This window comes from Leuciscus leuciscus, assembly GCF_965113295.1.
Source record: "Leuciscus leuciscus genome assembly, chromosome: 12".
Taxonomy (NCBI): domain Eukaryota; kingdom Metazoa; phylum Chordata; class Actinopteri; order Cypriniformes; family Leuciscidae; genus Leuciscus; species Leuciscus leuciscus.
The window spans coordinates 33415541-33436784 of NC_138736.1; the positions used below are offsets into that span (position 1 = coordinate 33415541).

At 36.3% G+C, this 21244-nt stretch overlaps 1 protein-coding gene across 1 annotated transcript; it reads right to left on the reverse strand.

Annotated features, from left to right (window-relative positions):
- Positions 1–10732: 10732 nt before the first annotated feature.
- Positions 10733–12974, reverse strand: eif1 (eukaryotic translation initiation factor 1). Its single transcript, XM_082185131.1, has 4 exons — positions 12807–12974; positions 11711–11874; positions 11511–11612; positions 10733–11430 (listed from the first exon to the last, which is right to left on the reverse strand). The coding sequence occupies exons 1-4, from the start codon at positions 12835–12837 to the stop codon at positions 11386–11388; spliced, it is 342 nt and encodes a 113-aa protein (XP_082041257.1). The 5' UTR covers positions 12838–12974; the 3' UTR covers positions 10733–11385.
- Between the last annotated feature and the right edge of the window lie 8270 nt (positions 12975–21244).

Here is a 21244-nt window from a genome sequence, read left to right on the forward strand (position 1 = left end):
ATGTTGAGCTGGTGCACTTTCGACCACTTCCAGACATAGTCAAAAACGTGTTCAAACAGCCACAAAAGGCCGTCTACTGAACTAATGGGTAAACATTAGGGGGAGCATGCTAGCCAGACTGGATTTATACTTATTTATCGGCTGGAGACCCAAGTTTGGTTTGAAGATGAAAATCAAACCAAGCACGATTCTTTTTTTCGTCGTCTCTGGGAGCGTTCATATGCAAATTGCACGAAGTTATTTTGTCCTAGATCGTACATTTACCCGCCCATAGACTGTCCACTCGAAGAAATCAGGACAGAAGTGGTTGAAAGTGGACAAAAGAGATGGATTAAACACCAGGTGTAGACGGGTATGTGTCTCTCGTCTACTTATGATCCGATCGACCAAAACGCATCTTAACACCAGGTGTAAACAAGGCCATAGTTACAATAATGCCAGCATGATATATGTAAGATACAAACAGTGTTTCTGATTGTCTAGCAAATGCCTAAAGAACATAAAACCCAACTAACAAGAAAAGGAAGGCCTTTCTGTCGATCAAAGCATAAATTATTAGGAGCCAAACGCAGCTAATGAATGAATTTAGATTCTATTAAATGTGAAGAGAGTGGCCTCTCACACTGGTGACTGTCTGAAACTGCCCCACAGGCAAAACATTTCCTAATTAAATATTGATCTCTAAAGAAGGTAATTAACCAACTGTGAAGTAGTTGGCCACGAAATGATTGGACTGGGAAATGTTGCTTGTATGATCCTGTTCTGGGCAGAGGAGAGACTTATGAGGAAAATCCCCGGGTCTGAATAGTATTCTCAACAGATCATTCTGCTCTGAAAAACTGTTGTTGAATTACCTAGACTCACAGTTACAGCTTATAGACACAAATACTTGTCATCAACAAAGCATAAAAATAATCTACTTTTCATAATAAGCTCAACTTTTCAGCATCAGTACAAAACAGCCTGTGTAAGTTCTGTGCGTAATTGTCTGTTTGTTTAAGCAGTGAAAAAACCAAACCTGTCATTTTAAAACGCCACTAAAATGACAACTAAAAGCAAATGTCTCTCATTAAGACACTGGCCTTAGAAGACCAACTTTATTTTCAACATTATGAATCATAAAAACTGTCTACAGACAGACTTCGGAGAATGTTTAAGCTGTTTTGGCAGACCACATTTATTTTTCACAGTTCTGCTGAAAAATTCAGTCCACAGACAGAGATTTGATCTCAGAATCTAAACGCAAAGAGCACAACAAACCGCTCAAAAGTAAAAGCTCAACATAAACTTTTGTGCTTTGCATTTAGATTCTGATTTAAAAATCAGTAATTTATTATGTTTTTATTCAGTTTGGATGCATCAAATTGATGCAAAGTCTTTTACAAAGCAACAAAAAAATATTTCTATTACAAATGAATGCTTTTTTTTCCCTTCTATTAATCAAAGAACCCCAAAAAATGATCATGGTTTCCACAAAAATATTAAGCAGCACAACTGTTTGAGCAGCAAATCACCTTTTACCAACCCCAAATGTTTACCCATGTTAATTGTGTTTAATGTTAAAAATGTCCCATACCTGTTAATGGCAGACAATGGGAGTGTCTGAAACCTCAGAAAACAATCAAGTAACTAAGTACAGTTCTGTATGCTGATACTAGTGGTGCATAAACTACACAGGCTGTAGAAGAGCGTCCATTTAAGTTTGATATAGTAATATTGCAGAAACTGCATGATAAGGTAAAGTGGACATTACAATATGGGCTCTAAATGTGATCAGGGATTCAGGTTGAGTATTAGCACCCCAGACCCTTAATTATTCAGCTACCATCGTGCAGTGTAGATATGGATAAGGACATGGGAAGTGCAAGTGGTGCATTCACTGAGCCTCAGGCACTCTTCTGGGTGAAGATAGAGCTGCTGACAGGAAGGTATATGCCAGGTTAACACCTGAACGTTTGCTGCGTGACTATTTGTTAAGTGTGTGCCTGCTGAAGTCTGTACATTACACTAGTTTGGCTGAAAGTTTCCAGTTCAATGACCAACACCTCAAGAGTACAAAAAGTAGCAGAAACTAGTTTTTAACCCTCTCAACTTTGTCTGTTAAATACATATTTGATTCTAACCGAATTTAAAGTGCAGGGAAAACTATAGTGAGTTTGAGTTGACCAACCAATACCAATCCATTACAAACTTGCTGGTAACTAGTTGGTCTTTATTTGGTCAAAGCTGCTCATTAGCGAATGCAAGCTAGTAGAACATCTTGGAGCAGCAACAAACTAGCTACAAGTTAAGGCTGGAATATACACAACTTTAAAATCTGATCAGATTTTAAAACACTATGCATCTTGCCGACTTTGTAAATGGTTAAAGAGGAAAAACTGGCCATCATAACGACTGAGGATCACACACTATCAAACTTTCAAGTCATTACGAACGCCACAAACTTGCTGCTAGGAAACGTGTGACAAATCACAATATTAAAAACGGCTCAAAATATCAAACATATGTTTAATATCCTCTGACTGGATGGAATCTAACTTTGAACTCTGTGACCATCATACACTACTCGATTTTCTGTGAAATCTGTCAACTAAAATCTGCAGACTGGCTCTGACTTTCGGCAACTAGTGACATCTTCGAATAAGTTAGCAGAACTCAAAAAATGTAAGGCAATCGATTTTCAAAGTTTAAGTAAGCAGAACTTGCAGATTTTAAGTTTGTACTTAAATATTTCAAGTTAAGAACAATTAAAATGAGATTACACTATTTCATACATTTAACTTAAAACCTTCATGTAATCTCAATGTGAACACTTTTATTAGTATTAACGTATAGTTTTAACAAGCTAGTTTGCTATCATACTACTATGTTATCATGCTAACTATAGTGTGTTACAGAGCACTTGCTGCATGAGGGCAACAATATAAAGATTTTATTTGCTCTCAAATCAAGCGGCATGCACCACTTGTCACCATGATGGTAACTATATCCTAAAACCAACATTAACAGAAATTCTTAGATCCTTATAAGCTGGATTTTCCAACACACTTCGCCTACTCTTTTATTCACCTATTATACTACAGTAGTCAACATTTGAAGTGGATCGAAACCTTTCATCAAAGTTATACATGAATTTTGAACAATACCCGTTCTTATAGGACAACTTTGATTAACTTTTTTTGATCCACTTCAAATGTTGACAACTGTACACTCTTAACAATAAAGGTTCTTTTCTGGTATCTGGAGAAACTTTAACATCCATGGAACGTTTACAATTCACAAAAGGTTTTTTTATTGTGGAAAAAGGTTCTTTATTAAACTGTTCTTCTGAACTGTTCACTGAAAGGTTCTTTGGGAACCCAAAAATGGCACTGCTGCTGCAAAAAACTTATCCTGGGACCCATGAAATAGACTTTTGTCCACTGTAGTGGACATTATTTTAGTGAATTTCTCTGACACCACACATGTCACATGACACAACCTGGGTGTCATGTAAAGAGCACATTCAGGACTTTTCAGAGATACCAAATGTTTGGAGGTTTCACCATGGCAACTTATCCTTGGTCTTTAAAAATGTCTGACATTAATTTAGTGATCAAATGTCGCACTCTTATGGAAATATAATATATTGTAATTATAATTTAAATCAGACTACTTTTCAAATTGTATTTCATAAACCAACATCTCATGAAAATGTTATGGGGTTTCAAAAAAAAATTAAAATACTTTCTGTTACAGAACAGGACGTTGATTTCATACATGTCCACTGTAATACATGTAAATCATGTTTATCAGGCATTTTGGAAGACACAACAAGTGAATATGGAAATAAATTATACATCAATATTCCTATGAAACATTAGATATTATTATTAAAATGTTGCTAATTATTACTCCAATTATTACACTTCTTTTTTCATTAAATGTTGCTCCAAGTACACATTAATGTGCATATTAGATAGTGTATAGATACATTGCATTGAATGGGAATATTAATTCATGGCCATTTTACCCACATATTGCATAAAGTAAAATTCATAACATAGTTGAGAATCATCTTTATACAAATTTTAGTCAAAAAATAAATCCTGAAACCACTAAATTTATTGGTGATTGAAAAAAAAAATCCCATTGTTTTTGCCTATACATATAATTTCATGTCATTTTGTTTTTTAAACAACTGAGTCCTGGTGTCCACTACAGAGGAAATTTCTTTCCCACTGAAATTTTTTACCATTTGTTTCTTGTGCTCTAAACAAAGTGATGACATGAAAAAAAATAATAATAATAATAATTCTGGGTCTCAGGAGGATATGGAACCTATATTTTTAAGTGTAATAGTGCTGCTGACAGGTTGTAAATCTTTTGTATTGTTTAACTTATTGACAAAAAAAGCTGCACTTTACCACATACTAACCATTTAGGTCAGTTTCACTCCTTCTGATCCCCATTAATATCTGCTTTGCAATTATCGGACTAGACACTGTAAAGGACACCGATCAAAGAACTAAAGGTCTCTGCCCTTAACGGGACCGTGCTGCTCCATTAATTGAGGTGAACACTCAAACTCTGTTCGCTATAATTGGCTCTGTTAGTGGTGCTTACTTGTGGTTGGTTGACACTGCAATAATAAAAGCTGTGAAGCTGGGGAGATTTCACCTACACTTACAGTGCAGCGTCATGCTGTGGTATGATTATCATGGAGGCCTGTGAATGCAGTTTGTACATTTAAAGTGCTATTCTAAGGAGGAGAAGTTCTTATATGACTGCAATGAGTGTACAAGAAGGGCCATTTTTTCACAAAAATGTTTGAGATCTCCTTCTAACCCTGCAGGGGGGAAGGTTTATGACAAATGATGCTGTCAGAAAACAAGTACTTTGGCTCTTTTGCTTTGGGAGAAAATAAAATGTCATTTTATATGGATTTCTCTCATTCACTCTCCAACACATACGTACACAGCATGAAAGACAATGCATCAACTCATAGCATTAATGCTCTATGCAATAAATGTGTTCATTAATGCATGCCGCACACTATATAGTCAAGACATGGGCTAGTTGTCACACTAATTGAGTCTTTGCAACAACAAATAAAGCTATTGCAAAAATATACCGTTCATTTAACACACTATGACCCATGTGACAACATGCCCCAGAGTGTCACACTATATGGGGTAAGTTGTCACAATTACCTGCTATTTAAACAACCTAGTATGGGCTTTTACACAGATTTGAAAACAATGTGACGACTAGCCCCGGGTTCCCCTGTTTTAAATTCACTCTTCCCACAGGGAAAAGGCTTCATGCAAAGAAATTTGTCAAAACTACAAATGTTTCGAAGCTGTAAAACTTTTCAAAGGCACTTTTTCACTAGCTTTAGTCTCAATACAAGACATGGTTCAAGAGTTGCTGCAATCTATGGTTTATTGCTTTTACGTGAAATGGTTTCATAATCATGACTAGAATGTGTAGCTTGAATAAATATGCTATTCTGAAATGTGCTTAATTGTCTTTTCGAGGCACCCACTGTCAAGGATGAGAGTCGTCTTTCCCTTCCTGTGCATCATTGTGTTTGCAAGGGAGTTATGGGAGACAGAGATTTTAATAACTACCCAAGGGAATAAATTAGACTGTAAGAAACTCCATCCAAAACTACAGTTTAAATGCTGAAATATGTCAATCCTTTATAGAGGTGTCAAATAAGATATGGCTCTATAGAGGCATCTGAAAGGAAGGATACATTGTGCGTCATTTGCACAGCGCAAATCATCAACAGCCACGTGCAAAAAGAAACTATTCAGCTGCATATTTATCAAAATTCATCTGCATACCTTTGGGAACTGAATGCTGAATTCAAAATTTCAAGAATCCTCTGCATTTCAAGTACCATTCATCCTTAAACTAGCATCCACACCAATGTGAGCAAACTTTTGGCATGAGAGCTAAAATATTACTCAGCATAGCACACATGATGCAGCAGGAAAACACTCATGGTAACAAAGCCCATTGCATCTTGAAACCAACTCAAGATAAACAATGTTTCGTTGCCATACTAAGAGGATTTCCTCTGGTGGTTTTAACATTCAAAATGGATCCGACATCTGGGCCGAGCACCAGCTCTCCGGCTAGGAGGGAGCTCCAGAACAATGACAAAATTATACGGAAGCTGGATGTTGCCCTAAACACAGCACTGCTTGAAAGCAACACACATTCAACTCAAGATGCTCCCTACACTCGAGCCATTTTATTTCACTGATATCAGTTTAATTTTGAGAGACTAGGCAAAATGAACATGAAAGGCCCGCCTCGTCTCTTCATGTATAATGGAGAGGAATCAGATAAGACTTCAAGATTCTTTTGATCCAAGGATTTGAAAATGTTTAATTGCACTATGTTGATAGCTGTCATTATACTGTAATCATGATTCCTGAAAAGAGTACACCAACATAGCAATTCACACTGGCAAATAACAGGCAGCTTTCTAGCTATAACTATAATTGTGTGCATATACACTGTAGCCTATCAATTTACAGATTTATTAGATTATAAGGTTGGTTCTGCAAACAGATATAATATTGCATTTTTCTTGTAAAAGAGCATCACAGAATTAGTGAACTGTCACTTCATGCACCATAAAAAAATTTAATTTGTTATCAATATTTTTTGCCTTCCTGTAAAAGAAAAATATCTAGCATCCTGGATTTATGAGGTTTAGTGGTGAAAAATAAGTTTGTCAAGTCTTTGCGTCACATGAATAAATTACATTTTAACATATAGCCTATGGAAACAGTAAACAAATATTTTAAATTGTAATAATATTTCACACTATTCACCATCTTGCTGTATTGATTATTAAATGAATGGACCCTTGGTGAGCATAAGAGAGACAATTTAAACAAAACAGACTTTCTAAAAAAGATGATCTTATCTAGGCTAAGCCAAGGAATATGCTAATTTCTGCAACATGAGACAGCAACATTTTTACATGTTAATCAATTAAAAATCTGCAATTCAAGTTAATAAAAGTTCTCACCCACCTTCACTTTCTTGTTCCAATCTTTGGAGACTCCTGATCTTATCTTACTTATCTTGATCTTACTTTACATACATAAAATGTTTCAAATTAACCACTAAAGTATTCCGGCACCATTAACACAGTTTAACGCTATTTGTTTCACCCTATATGGCGAAAATGTAACTTGGGATTTCGTTAAGAGAGATAGGCCTACACCGCGGATTCATACAAGAGGTATAAATGGAGTGTCACTGAGTTGGACGTTGACTGGTTTGCAACTTTGCTTAGTTGGATGACTGGTCAATGTCATTATTCAGAAATATTTGACTGGTTATTGCTGTATTTAGTTAATACAGTGAACCATGTAATAAATGATCTTATTTCAACCATTTCTCTGTTGTTGTTTTTTAAATCGTGCAATATTGTGCCCTTGCAATGATATTTGACATTCACATAAATAGGCCTATGCCTGACAGTTGATCAATGGAGGCCAAACTTTTTAAAAAACACCTTTTTTTAGTTTGTCCTATGAGTTTTAACTTTCCTTATGAGGTCCACTACAATGCCTTTTACATTACACTTGAAATGTTATGCCTAATTCAGATCACTCTTTTGACAACACATATTGTCCCAAAGCAGCTTTACAACAAAATGCCTTACACTCCCACTGAACAAGCTAAAGGCGACAATGGGAAAGAAAAACTCCCTGATGTTTAACGTTGATGACAAACCTTGGGAGGAACCAATAATCCGCTGTTGGCCAAGGCTTACCCGTAGTAGGGTAGGCTATAGCTGTAGAGTGATTATCCACAAAAGTGGTTACAAGTGGAAAAATCACACTCAGTGATCAAAATACCACCAGCTGAAGGGAAGAACAGCTAACAGCTTCCAACCCTGGGGCCCTTCAGCCTAAAGGTATATCTCTAATTAGAATTATGCCTAGTATACAGTATATAAATAAATTAGAATTACAATTTCTACAAGTAACTCATTTGTAGATATCAAAAAAGATTTACCAGTGGAAGTCATTGGGAGAATATAACTAGTCAAAATAACATTGTAGATATCTTCAATGCATATATGATTAATCTTAATTCCAATTAAGATGAGTCAAAATTGCTGAATAGATTTCTGGAATTATAATTTTGACTAATCAAAACTAAATTACGACTAGTACAGACAAGGGCATTAAATGCTAAAATGGCTTGCTATAGTCTTTAAATATAAGCAGGAATGCTGATAGGCCGTCGCTCTTGGCAATAACCCCAAATACAAGGGAGGGAACTTACTCAGCCACACATACAAAGCAAGCATATAAATGATTTTGAACTCATCCAGATGCATATAATTAATTATATTATGAACTAATTGGCTAATTAAATATAATGATTATAATGACTTCTTATGGTTATTCACAGTGAGTTTTTATGGCAGTACCGGTCAAACCCACACAAGTGACTGGACTACTGATTGCATTAACCACTAGGTCAATATCTTAGATCAATGGGCTATTTTTATCCCATCAATAACCTTGATTACTATACCTTTCCTTGCACAGAACTAAAAATATAATGTTTTGTTAGTGAAATAAATCTTTTTTTTTTTTTTTTTTGCCTTGAAATAATGGAAATGAATGTTGAAATATTAGTTCATATAGGTTAACAACTGTTAGGTTAATAAAAAATGGCAAAAAGTTCCACAGTATTCTTTGTTGTACTTGGGGAAACCCTGCCTAAATACAATACCATCACTGTAATTGGCATCGCTCCATTGGATTTTTTAGCACTAGAGATTTTAAGATGCCCCTCAAGACCGCAACTGAATTGTTAAATAGGCGAATAAACAAACTCTTACTAACTCTAATTTCTTGACTATTTCTAACAATTGCAATTAGCTCTACACTTTTGACTGGAGCTCAACATTACTCGGTTCATCTTAAATCTTAACCTGTATTTATCACTGGAATCTATTGCTTGTTATGGACTGGCCATTTATCCCGTTTGGTTCCCTGCCTTCTGCCTTAGGAACAGCACTGGGATAGGCTCACCCCATGACCCTATAGAACAAGCGCTTTGGAAAACAGATAGATGAATTGATTTATGTGTACTGAGTTTGATTTACTTTGGTGTTCTAGTTGTAAGATACGGTTAACTCTTAGACATTAGTCTGAGTGCTCCACTTGAATCTGCAAGACAAGGTATTTCAACACCACAGTCAAAACACCATGCGTCTGAGATTCCCCGAGGATTGGTGTTTTAGTCATTCACATATAGAAACGGAACATTACAAATAGTTTTAATAAGGCTTGCATGTCTCCTGTAGTTATTTTTATTTGCTGTCATGAAGGAACACACAACAAACCACAAAAATATGCCTGAGTATTTAGCGTACTTCTTTTAATAATCCTGACCTTTTATGGTCTGCAAATATGCATATCCTCAAAATAAACCAGAATTTATATATTGGGACTTATATGTCAAAATAACTGAATGTCATCACACTGTAATATGTATATTGTTGTGCCCTCTGCTGTGGAAAAAGAGAACAACAACAAGTTTAAACAGCTTACAAATGGTGGTTGTGTGATTCTTTGTATTTGTTAGTAGAGGGAGTGGGGTAAAATGATCATCCACTAAGCCTTTTACATTGGTCTCATTGAATCTGATGTGACTGACTGATTTCTATTAAATGAGCACTGGCAAAAGGATGTCAATATTTAAAAAATATATATAAAAAAGGTTTTCCTGAGTTACATTTTGAAGAAGCTACCTCAGTCCCTTTGGTATTTTTCCTACAATATACATTAAAGCATTTCTCCCGGTTTCACAGACAAGGCTTAAATCTACTTCCAGACTAAAAGGCATGTTTGAGCTGTTTTAACTGAAAATATCTTCCACTAGCATTTCTTAAAATATGTCACTGCGTTTTGTCTCAAGATGCACACCTGTCTCTCTAAGGCACGTTTATAAAAGCTACTTAAACACCCTAATCGAACTAAGGCCTAATCCTGGTTTAATCTAAGCCTTGTCTGTGAAACCAGGCGTTAGAATCTTAAACCTTGTTAGATTGCTTTTGTTCTTCTACAGATAAATGTGAATAATGGGCAGCGTAACAAGTCTCTCGAATGGCACAATGCTTTATTATATATACTTTTCATATAACAGGGGTACCCAATCCTGTTCCTGGAGTTCAGATCCAACACATCTGTCTGTATTATATATTATCTGTAGTGCTCCTGAAGGTCTTAATTACCTGGTTCAGATGTGTTTGAGCAGGGTTGGAGATGAACTTTGCAGGAAGGTAGATCTCCAGGAACAGGATGGGACACCACTGATATAAATAACTTTTTTGTTCATAGCATTCTCATTAACAATCTCATGTTATTCAACTTTCAGCAGGCTTACCAGCAATTTGCGGGATGTCGTCTCACTGGAACAATTTTTCAAGTTCAACAACACGTCTTCTACTTTTCTTTTTTTTTTCAATGTAGAAAAACTGCACAAAACTTTCCGGCAAAGTTCTTTTGTGATATTACATAAACTGAAACAATGGATGCAAGTAAGTGAAAAACACAGATAGAATGAATTAGTCAAACCAGTTATCTGCAAACAAAACCTAAAGCTATTTTGTTGAAATACATTAATGCTTTCTTTGACATCACAACCAGTGCATTCACCATGACAACTATCATCGCTTAAAAAATTGGAACATGAAAAGTATGGGATATTGTTTATTCCAGAACAAAAACAAAATATGGTATTACAAGTTTAGAAAATTGAAATTATGCATATTGCGAAAAACAAGGGTAAAAAAGGCAGTTAGAGATGCATAATGAGAAAAGATGGGGTTGCCGTGCTTTGTGTTTTAACAGCACACCAATGTAACCCTGAAGCAGGCTGGCCCACATCAGAACTAAAAATGCAGATTCTTTATGGTGTTGGTTTAAATATGAACCAAGAAATTAATACATAAACTGCCCCATCCACACCCCACCCATCAACTTAAGGACTGTGCAAAACGTGGCATCTGAAGGTTTTATTGAAACACCTTGTACAAAACAAAGAGAAAAAGTTACATGGAATTTGTGCTCTAGAGGAGCACAAGATTAACAAAAAAAAAAATTATAAAGGACTAAAGAAGGGGACAAGGAACAAAAATCATTTATCCCGCATAATTTGCCTTGTCGTCTGTCCATGCTTGAACAGGACTGGTCGTTTTGTTAAGGATGCCATACTAAAAAGTCTCAAATCAGAGGTAATCATTTTCAGCTTTTTTTCCTTGAGGGGGGCTGCTGGGGGTGACAGCAGCACAACAACAGGGTCGGCTGGGTTAGGAGTCGGGGGAGGGGAGGGGTCAGTTCACGTCAGCTTCTAGAACCCGTGGACTTTGAGCTGCTCCTCTTTGGCCAGTTCAATCTGTAAGATGAAGGGAAAAGGGTCCATTAAATCAAAAGGCCAACAGATTATACATCAAAAGTCATCGAGCTCTTACTTACATCAGTGAGAAACTGGCAAATGTTCTTGCGCTGATCACCTTGCAGCTGAATTACTTCACCATACTCAGGGTGCTCAATCACAGTCCCATTGCAGGCAAATTTCTGAAAATGCAAATACGGAAATGTTAAAAACACTCCACCCATGCAATCGTAAACCATTTAAGAGCGATCATTTTTTTCAGAGGGACTTAAATGACAACCTTCTTGAAGGCCTTGACTAGCTTCTTTTTATCATAGTCATCGGCTATGCCCTGAACCGTGGTCAGAGTCTTCCGCCCGTTCCGCTGTTGAATTCTTATGTGGATGTAGTCCTCTGTCCCAGCTGGGAGCCGATCATCACCCTTAGTTGCATCAGCAAAGGGGTCTTCAAAAAGACAAACAACAGGCATTAGCAATGTCCATTGCATCAGACTTCCTGCTTTGATGTTTCATGTAAAGTGTGATTTGGTTGATACGGGTCAAAGCTAATCTTTAAACTAGGGCACTTGAAGTACTTAATAAATTGAATGAAGGATAAGTACCCTAATTAGTGGTTTACCCCAAATATTTTTGCATGTCAAATTTGGGTCTGTCAGCACCTAAGAAGAACATGTTCGAACAAAGCAAACCATCTCTTTTAACTACAGGGTAGAGTTCAGGTCTGATCTGGTTGTTCATTAACCGTTTGTGTATCGCCTCAGTTTAATAGGCTATTTCAAAAGACTATTTCTATTGGCCTACAGCCTAAGCTCAACGATTTCTGTTTTACTCAGAAATTGTCTTCAGTTCTGACATCAATCAAAACACACAGGGGGCTCGAGGTGTTTTTAAAGATGTTTTCGAAATCTAAAAATAAGCCGTCATCGAGTGGCGTCTTCCATTTTGTCTCTCGTCCAGAAAAACAAGCTGGCGATCAAAATCGGGACAGAGAATAATCTTTGAGCTAAACCTCGATTCCATTCGAGATAAACTTATAAAACTCGACGGCAACCAACTGAAAAATAATTCAAGACCGATTTAAAAAGGATATGTTCTTTTAATTAGGAGAGTAATCGACATTTGGAGAGAACCAAACAAGAATAAAAACTGAGGCCTGTCTAGCTTTTGTTTCTGACAGGGATTTTCGACGACAAAAATCATTAATCAAAAACACAACATGAGTTTTTGACTCGGTAAATGGAATTGTTGTTCACAAATTGAAATTTTTAACAGTCGTGCTAGGATTTATTTGCGAAACATCAACGTCACACAGTCATTTTATTTCGCCCTTCCCCCCACACAATAAAATAATACGTTTTCAGAGATGTTAAGTCTTACCAAAAGTTTGGAGGTTCTGGATAGCGGACATACGATAAGATTCCCTTTCCTTTCGGACGACAAAGGATGATCTTGCTCTTTTGTTTTCTTAATAATCTGGGCTGATTATTGAGGGGGTTTCTCTCACTCGGTGCTTCTTCAGCGTTTGCCGAGCTTACAAAATGGCGACAATATGATTCGGGCACTTGAAAACAGCTCTGTTTAGCCCCGCCTCCAACCGAGGACATGACGTCACCCAAACGCAAGATTTTTGCTGTCTCTAACGTAACGTGTTATGGTTATGTAGGGTAAATGTTTCAGCATTTTTAGGTCAAATATGGACATTATAAATGGTGTTAGATTACATTTAATTTCCAGATTACAATGAGACATTTATTTAACGTAAACAAATAACATTTGAAAAAATCTATGGATATCAAAGAGTTTAGAAACCTTTTACAGATTAAACAACAAATGAGAACGAAAAGAAAGCTGTGAGGGATACACAGTCCGGTTGTACCTCTAAGTGTTAGTTTACCCCAAAATGAAAATTGTCATCATTTAGCCTACTCACCCTCATGTTGTTCCTAACCCATAAAACTCATCTTCGGAACACAAATTAAGTGATTTTTTTATGAAATCTGAGCGATTTCTATGCAATTAACACTTCATAAAGAGATCGTTAAACTAATCCATAGTGAGCGGTTTAGTCCAAACTGTGTCCAGAAGAGACACAATCGCTTTATCTGCTGAACAGATTGAATTTAGGCTTTTATTCACATATAAACATTCATCAGCACACACATCGGATCTGGTAAACAGAAGCTCAAGCATGTTCGCTTGACGTGGGAGAACCAATGACACTCCTTCCCGTGTTACGCAGCACGTTTGAGCTTCCGCAGCACGTTTGAGCTTCCGCAAGAACCAATGAAGTTAATTCTCGTGTTGCGCAGCACGTTTGAGTTTCAGCAAGAACCAATGAGGTTAATTCTTGTGTTACGCAGCACGTTTGAGCTTCAGCAAGAACCAATGAGGTTCATTCTCGTGTTACGCAGCACGTTTGAGCTTCAGCAAGAACCAATGAGGTTAATTCTTGTGTTACGCAGCACGTTTGAGCTTTAGCAAGAACCAATGAGGTTCATTCTTGTGTTACGCAGCACGTTTGAGTTTCAGCAAGAACTAATGAGGTTAATTCTTGTGTTACGCAGCACGTTTGAGCGTCAGCAAGAACCAATGAGGTTCATTCTCGTGTTACGCAGCACGTTTGAGCTTCACCAAGAACCAATGAGGTTTGTTCTCGTGGGTCAAGTGTGTTCGGTCAAGCTTCTGTTTATGTTCGCTGATCAGTGTTTATTTGTGAATAACAAAACTAAATTCAATCTGTTCGTCATATAAAGTGATTGTGTCTCTTCATAAAATTTTTACTAAACCACTCAAATCATATGCATATGTTTTACAATCTCTTTATTAACTTTTTGAAGCATCAGTGGTGGTTGTGTAGCTTTCAATGGAGGGACAGAAATCACTCAGATTTCCTTAAAATATCTTCATTTGTGTTCTGAAGATGAACTAAAGTCTCACGGGTTTGGAACGATTTGAGGGTGAGTAATTAATGACAGAATTTTCATTTCTGGGTGAACTATCCCTTTAAGCTCATATCGCATGTAATTTAAAAAATACAAATGTAAAGTTTTTTTTTTTTGTCATCAGGATTTGGGAAAATAGAAATGCATGTTAGCTAACTCTGATTTAGTCATTCAAAAGAATCCAAGTGTATTAAATCGCATGTATTAAAGTACCTCTGAAGAATGAGGAATTTCATCTGAATATGCTACTTAGCTAAATGGACATGAAGACAGATGTTTTTTAGAAGCAGATGGTGTAGTTACAGTATCTACCAGCAGAGGCCAATGAAGCCATGCTAACCAACCAAGAAATCTTGATGCAAGCAGATATAGAAATAGAGAGAAAGAAAGAAAACCGCACAATGAAAGCAGCAGGGGGAGCAAATGCACTATTTGATTCAAAACGTTGCCAATACTTGTTTAGCACTTTCAGACAGTATAGCAGCCTGTTATTAAACTAGATTATCACTTGGTCGTAAAGTGGCGAGGGACAACATCTCCGTGTCATTTGAGCGTGTTTTTGGAAAAGCCAAAGTAAGAATACTTCACAAACTTTGTTTATATGGAGTGACTGAATCAATTAGTTGCCTAGGCATTCAAACTCTCTTTACCAAACTGAATGTTAAAACCAAACTGAGTAAGTTCACATGATCGTGACCTTATTGAGGAATTCCTGGATTTTCATATCATGTGGCAATAAAATTGCATGTACAGAGTATGTGGTCCAGAGGTAAATGTTTTTTTATTTTTTTATTTTATTTTGGCCTCTAGGTGGTATACTTTACTTATGGGTACACACAATGGCCTATACAAGATACAGTCACAAGATTTTCATTAGATATTTCTTTTGTGATTTTCCATGGTGTATTCATCTATTAAAAGACTGAATCAATTTATGCTTCAAATCATATTTACTTCTTTTATGCAGTTTAGATTAACAGACCTATTAATCTATGGCAACTTTGTGATCTTTCATTTGCCAGTGAATGGCTGAAACTAATTCTCTCAGTGAAGCACAGGAAAGTCTGTAAAAAAAAAAAAGAAAGAAAAAAAAGAAGAAAAAAAGGGCCAAATCATGTGCAAAGATATTTTCCATATTTATTTTCTACTTAAATTTTAACCATATTTTGAACGACACGCTGCATTAACAGATTATGTCCTGGCAGAAAATTAACAGTACATTTTCTGTTTTTTAAAAACAACGTTCATATATTAGAGAAACAAATAAATTAGTTAAATAGTACTTAACGTTATACCAACCATTCAGTGTTTCTCAATCCTGCTTCCTCCAGCGCTGCACATTTGAGGACACACCCAGTTCAGGTCATGAGCAGCACAACACTCATGAACTAATGAGATGAATCAGGGTTAGATAAGAAAGACATCAACATAGAATCAGGATTGAGAAATACTTGAGCAGATAAAGCGACAGCACCCACTGGGACAATAAACAGCCAGCAGAAGCTGTACCAGACACTCCCTCGAAAAACCTGTCTCTTTCTGTGTGAGCAATGGCACTTGTGCAAGAACCAGGAGTTAGGGAGTTAGGGAGAGTCAATATAGCTCAGTAATAAAAAAGCCTTTGCCTTTGTCTGGATTTTGACAAATTTTATAGCATTCAATTCGATAAGAAGAGAAAAAGATTGTGTAGCAAAACTCTTTATGCCATGGAGCTGTTTTCACTAGAAGCCAATCTTGTTAAACACAACAGCGGATGTTGGAAAATGTTGCACAAGTTTTTATCACAAGGCAAGATTTTCATTGGAATGTGTCCAGATGAGAAGGAGAATGCCCACTGTCAAAGCCCTGTTCCAGAAACACTCTCTGTTTTTAAGAAACAATTACAGTTTTATACTTGACAGACAAATATAAAAGTAGAATTTGCAAATCAGTTTAAAAAAAACGACATTGTTTAGAGTAGGCTATACTTTGCACTACATTCACACGTGAAGCTAAAGTACTTTTCTAACATCACTCAGATTGCCAAATGCTTTTAAATGCTTGTATTAAGAGTTTTTGCCTGGAGTTTTTCTTCCTTGCCGCAGTCACCTTCGGCTTGTTTACCGAGGTATTAAAGACATTAAGGAAAGATTTTATGTAAAGCTATTTTAAAACAACATGGATTGTGCAAAGCACTATACAAATAAAATGACCTGACTTGACTTAATGAATTAATAAATCATGTACTTATGTTTGACCATGTTTACACGGACCGGGCTTGTCTTAAACTGCCACACGCATTAGAGATATTTGAAGCATATTGTAGAAGCATGCTGTGCTCTATGATGATGTTTTACCTCAATTTAAAAAACTGCATAGTCACAATCTTTACAAGAGATTTATGAGTAATGCATAACTCGTAAGCAACTTTCCACCAGGACTATTTGTGCCAGTGTTAAAGGGATTGTTATTTTGAAGACATTATTTTAAAGTGTTTTGTACAGTGGAAGTCAGTTTTGCTTGGGACCCCACTGACTTTCAAAGACAGTAAAAAATTATATGATCCATAAGTTATGACAACATATGTTTTTATATCACTTTAATTCATCAAAATAAGTTAAGCAATTTAAACAAAAACAAATAATAAGTTATACAAATTTCAACTCATTATAAGTCAGTTTAATTTAAGTTGAAATGACTTAAAAATCCAAGTTGATTGTACAGAAAAAATCATAAAAACAATTCAGGTTAGGAACAACATGGCAGAATACATAATGACAATTTGAGTTTTGAAAATGTATTTTCATCCCTTTTAAAGCATACAGTGTTTGGTCAAAGCACTGCAATAAGGGAATATGACCTTATGAAAACCAACTGAACAGCATCATGGTGGGCTAAGATGACGCACACCAACAAAACATTCTACTCCGTGACAACATTATGATTACAGGTGTGGTTTGCGCATCAGGTATTCATGTTCTTTCTTTCTTTTTTTGATGATTGAACAAAGTTTGGTATTATTTGTAGATATAATTCCACTTCAGACACCCTGGTAGGAACGCAACTGAATGGACAGCACTGGTAACGGGTAGAACTGGTCAGAGCAGATTTAAGTGTGTTTGCTTGTGAGTTTCAATGAGAGTCCGATTATTTACACAGCAAGACGGCATCTGCATGCTTGACATTGTGGAGATCTTTGCATCAATATGTGTGAAGAATTACTCAAACCGCCGCCCTGGTGTTGCTGTGGATTCCGGTGGATGTTGACAGATTAATTGCTTCTTTGAATTGGAATTTGGCATGAATATAAAGTATAAAAACAGTCATTGCCTTAAGTGTGCTTATTATTTTTTGAGATCCGCTCTTCAAAGTGATGAAGATAAAATTTGAATCAAAGGGGCTTAGTTGAGTTAACCAGTCAGAAAACATGCATTTGGCACATAAGGGTCACAACAGGAGTTTCTGCATCCTTAACAAATCAATAGTGACTGTTTAGAAAGGATAAGAAGGATCACAGGTTCTCTCATATCTACACTTATCAGACAAATCATGATACTGATCACTTCAGAAACACTGATGATTATCATGGATTTAAATGAACTCAACAGAGAGAATCCAATTTGAAATGCAAGAACACATTTAATATTCAGACAAAAATGCATATGGTAAACAAGATAAATAATCTCTCAGACCACATACTGAGACCTTCAAGCTTGGTGTTGCTATGGCTGTTGCACATATGGGTGAGCCGGGGGCAATGCTCTCAGTTGCACAAGCATTCGTTTTACTAATGAGATGCTTGTTATTTTCAGGATTATCTGAGAGAAACAAAACACTGTTTGTTCTGAGATTGTCAGAAGTCACAAAAAGCCAACTGAGGGGAATTGTGCTTGCAGGATTTGAAGATAATTGGGGAGTAGAATGAAAAATACTCGGGAAAAGACATTGTGCTTGTTAGAGTCCGGATACACACATTAACTGAAATCAAGTTATTAAAAAATGAAAAATGAATTGCTGTAAAATGCCCTGCAGTCACATTTACTGATGAAGAACAGAATTGAAACTCTAAAAACTCTAATCATTGAGCTTAAACCACATTTTTAATTCTCAAACAAATATGTTGGAGAAAACAATTTTACAATGTGCATGTGTGTGTGGTCTAGGCTACTTCAGTGTACGTGATCATAATCTACGTTTGTCCTTGTGTAACTGCTTTTAAATTCAAGTATGATTCAGCAAGAACGAGTCACTGCACTCTTCTAGAAAGAAAGCTCACAATGGGCTGAGGGCTGTGGTTACAACATATCAAATATCTCACATGCAAGCCAGCTGGAGCACAGATTTCATTCGCAAAATTTTGTAATAAAGCATCTGCAACATATTTCAAGTCAATGATGAGGGAATTATTGATATGAGCCAAAGACTATAAGAGTACGTTTACACCACAACAATGTACTAAAAACTGGAAAGTTTTTCCTTTGCCTTTTTCACGTAGGCTATACGACAACGTTGTCAAAATGATCCCCGATCACACAGATCCGAATAAATGTCTAAAAGCGCTGTATTATGCTGACAGGCCAGTAGTTGGCGATGTCACTTTGTAAAGAAAAACTATGCGCCTATAAACTAAACATGGAATATGCACATCAACATTTTCACAAATTCACATTTTTGTAGTTTACACAGAGATCATAACTGTAGGCCTATCGCATTCAAAAGTTTGGATTTTCCGGCCCCCAAAATGCCATTGTTGTGTAAATGAACTGCCAAAACGCATTAAAAAGTTTTCCGTTTTTACTGGAAAATGGTGTCGTGTAAACGAACCCTAAATTGATTCCTCACATAAGCTCCTTTGTTTGCACTGGAGCTTGTGGGGTGTCATGTTGGCCAGTTACAAGAGAATGTGTTGAAACGCTTTTTGCAGCCCAAAGTTCTGTCTGAACAAGTGTTACCTTATATTCAAATCACCACACTTAACAACATTATTGCACGATGCTGCTTCAGGGTAACAACCGCACTATATAGCATATCTTATGACGCATATAAAATGTTAGTACGCCTATTTATGTAAAACGTAAATAAAAAGTTAACAGAGAAGATTTCAGTAACACTTTACAATAAGGTCTCATTTGTTAATGCATTAACTAACATGAAGTAACAATGAGCAATACATTTGTTACAGTAGGGGCCTATTTATTATTCTTGTGTTTAATAAAAATACAGTCATAACACCTGCAACTTTTGATTTGAATAATGTATAAGTAAATTCTGAAATTAACAAACTAAGATTAATAGGCTGTAGAAGTGTTGTTTATTCTTAGTTCATGTTAACTAAGGAATGTGGAAGGTTAACAAATGAAACTTATTGTAAAGTGTTACCTACAATTCTTTTGATTCTGTCATGCTGCAGAGAGTTTTTAGTACTCTGACATCAGCAATTTGATTCATTTTGTTCCAGTTACACTGTGGATTAATCAAGATAATGTACGTTTTTGGTTTTGTCTCTTTCACTAAGCTTCGCACATTCCTCTGGTTCACTGCATTTTTTGCCTTTAGCTCTTCATGTCAAATGTATTGTGACAAGGGCAGGTTTCTGCAACCCTGAGATTATACAGCACCTTATAGGGCAATATTCATGGGCTTAAACCACCAGAACAAAAGTTAGAGGGGCCAAAAAAGTATTTGGACATATATGTACACAAGATAAATAAGTTAACACTCAGAGAGTTTGAAAAGCAGTTACCCTTCCGGGCAACAGCAGTGGAAAAGACACATCTATTATTCCACAGATCATTCTAATTAAATGGAAGCCCAACAGTATGCTGGTTTATGGAGAAAACTATTAGACACATGTGTGAGAAATTGGCTTGCTTTCCTCTGTTGGACTGCACTCGCAGAACGATTCCAACAACAGACCTTAAAAGGGCAACTAACTACTGCAGACAAGCTGACACAAGCTCTAATAATATTACTTCAGTATATTTTAGGATGTCAGACTAATCTGGAAAGCATTATGAAAGTGGAAGGATTTTAGTCTTATATTGAAACATAGTCTAAAATATCAGCATAACCAGAACTGTTCATGCTTTTTAAATTTCAACTGCATGTGACAAGCACAAAAAAGAAATAGCAAAAACTGTAATCTGTGAAGTAGAGTCATAGTTCATACAAAACCACATCAACCTGAAAAGCTTTCCTAAGCTTTAATTCAACCTCAAAAAAAAGTATTTCGCAAGAATATTTGTAAGCAGAGTGTGAATGAAGAGTGATTGATGGGAGGGCGTAGTTCACAGATAGCAGTTTTTCTGCTGTCATGGTTGTGTTGACTTGCCAAACCCTGAGGGAGAATGAATTAAAAGAATATGTCCCCTAGTCTCTGGGTGTTACCTATCCTGCGCTTCAAATCAATCTGACACACCCTCTGTCCTCAAAACGCTCACCTGATGTTTACGGGCCACATTCATAGCAAGAAAAAGCAGGACAATGTGTGCATTGTCCTGCCCAAAGGATGATTGCCTACCCTACTATATAAATGCAAGCCAATTGAATGGTTTGACAAAAAGTTTGTATGTGCAGAGATTCACAAAGGTTTCCGCTTGTACAAACAGACACTTTGTTTCAACATAATCCCATTACAGTAAACAAATGATTCAGTTATGACTCACAACTTTTTGCTGAATAAAAGAGCCACTTTAATGAATGAATGCCAAGAATGTACAGGTTCTCACGGGTGTCTTTTCAGATTAATTTTTTTTTCAATCTCGTTTCCATGCTGTAGAGAAGTAGCTTTGATTCATTCTGTTCAGTGTGTTCACCGCAACTTTACTCTTTGTATATTGTGTAGGCGTCCCATTATTAGCAATATCAGTTATGTTTTTATAATGCAATTACAGC

What these genes read in the sequence shown, in the direction of transcription:
- eif1 (XM_082185131.1), bottom strand. Translation starts at nt 12,837, where the DNA reads ATGTCCGCTATCCAGAACCTCCAAACTTTTG. An exon ending in CCAGAACCTCCAAACTTTTG is followed by an intron (nt 11,875 to 12,806) that starts GTAAGACTTAAC and finishes GTCTTTTTGAAG; the next exon opens with ACCCCTTTGCTGATGCAACT. An exon ending in TTTGCCAGTTTCTCACTGAT is followed by an intron (nt 11,431 to 11,510) that starts GTAAGTAAGAGC and finishes TTCATCTTACAG; the next exon opens with ATTGAACTGGCCAAAGAGGA.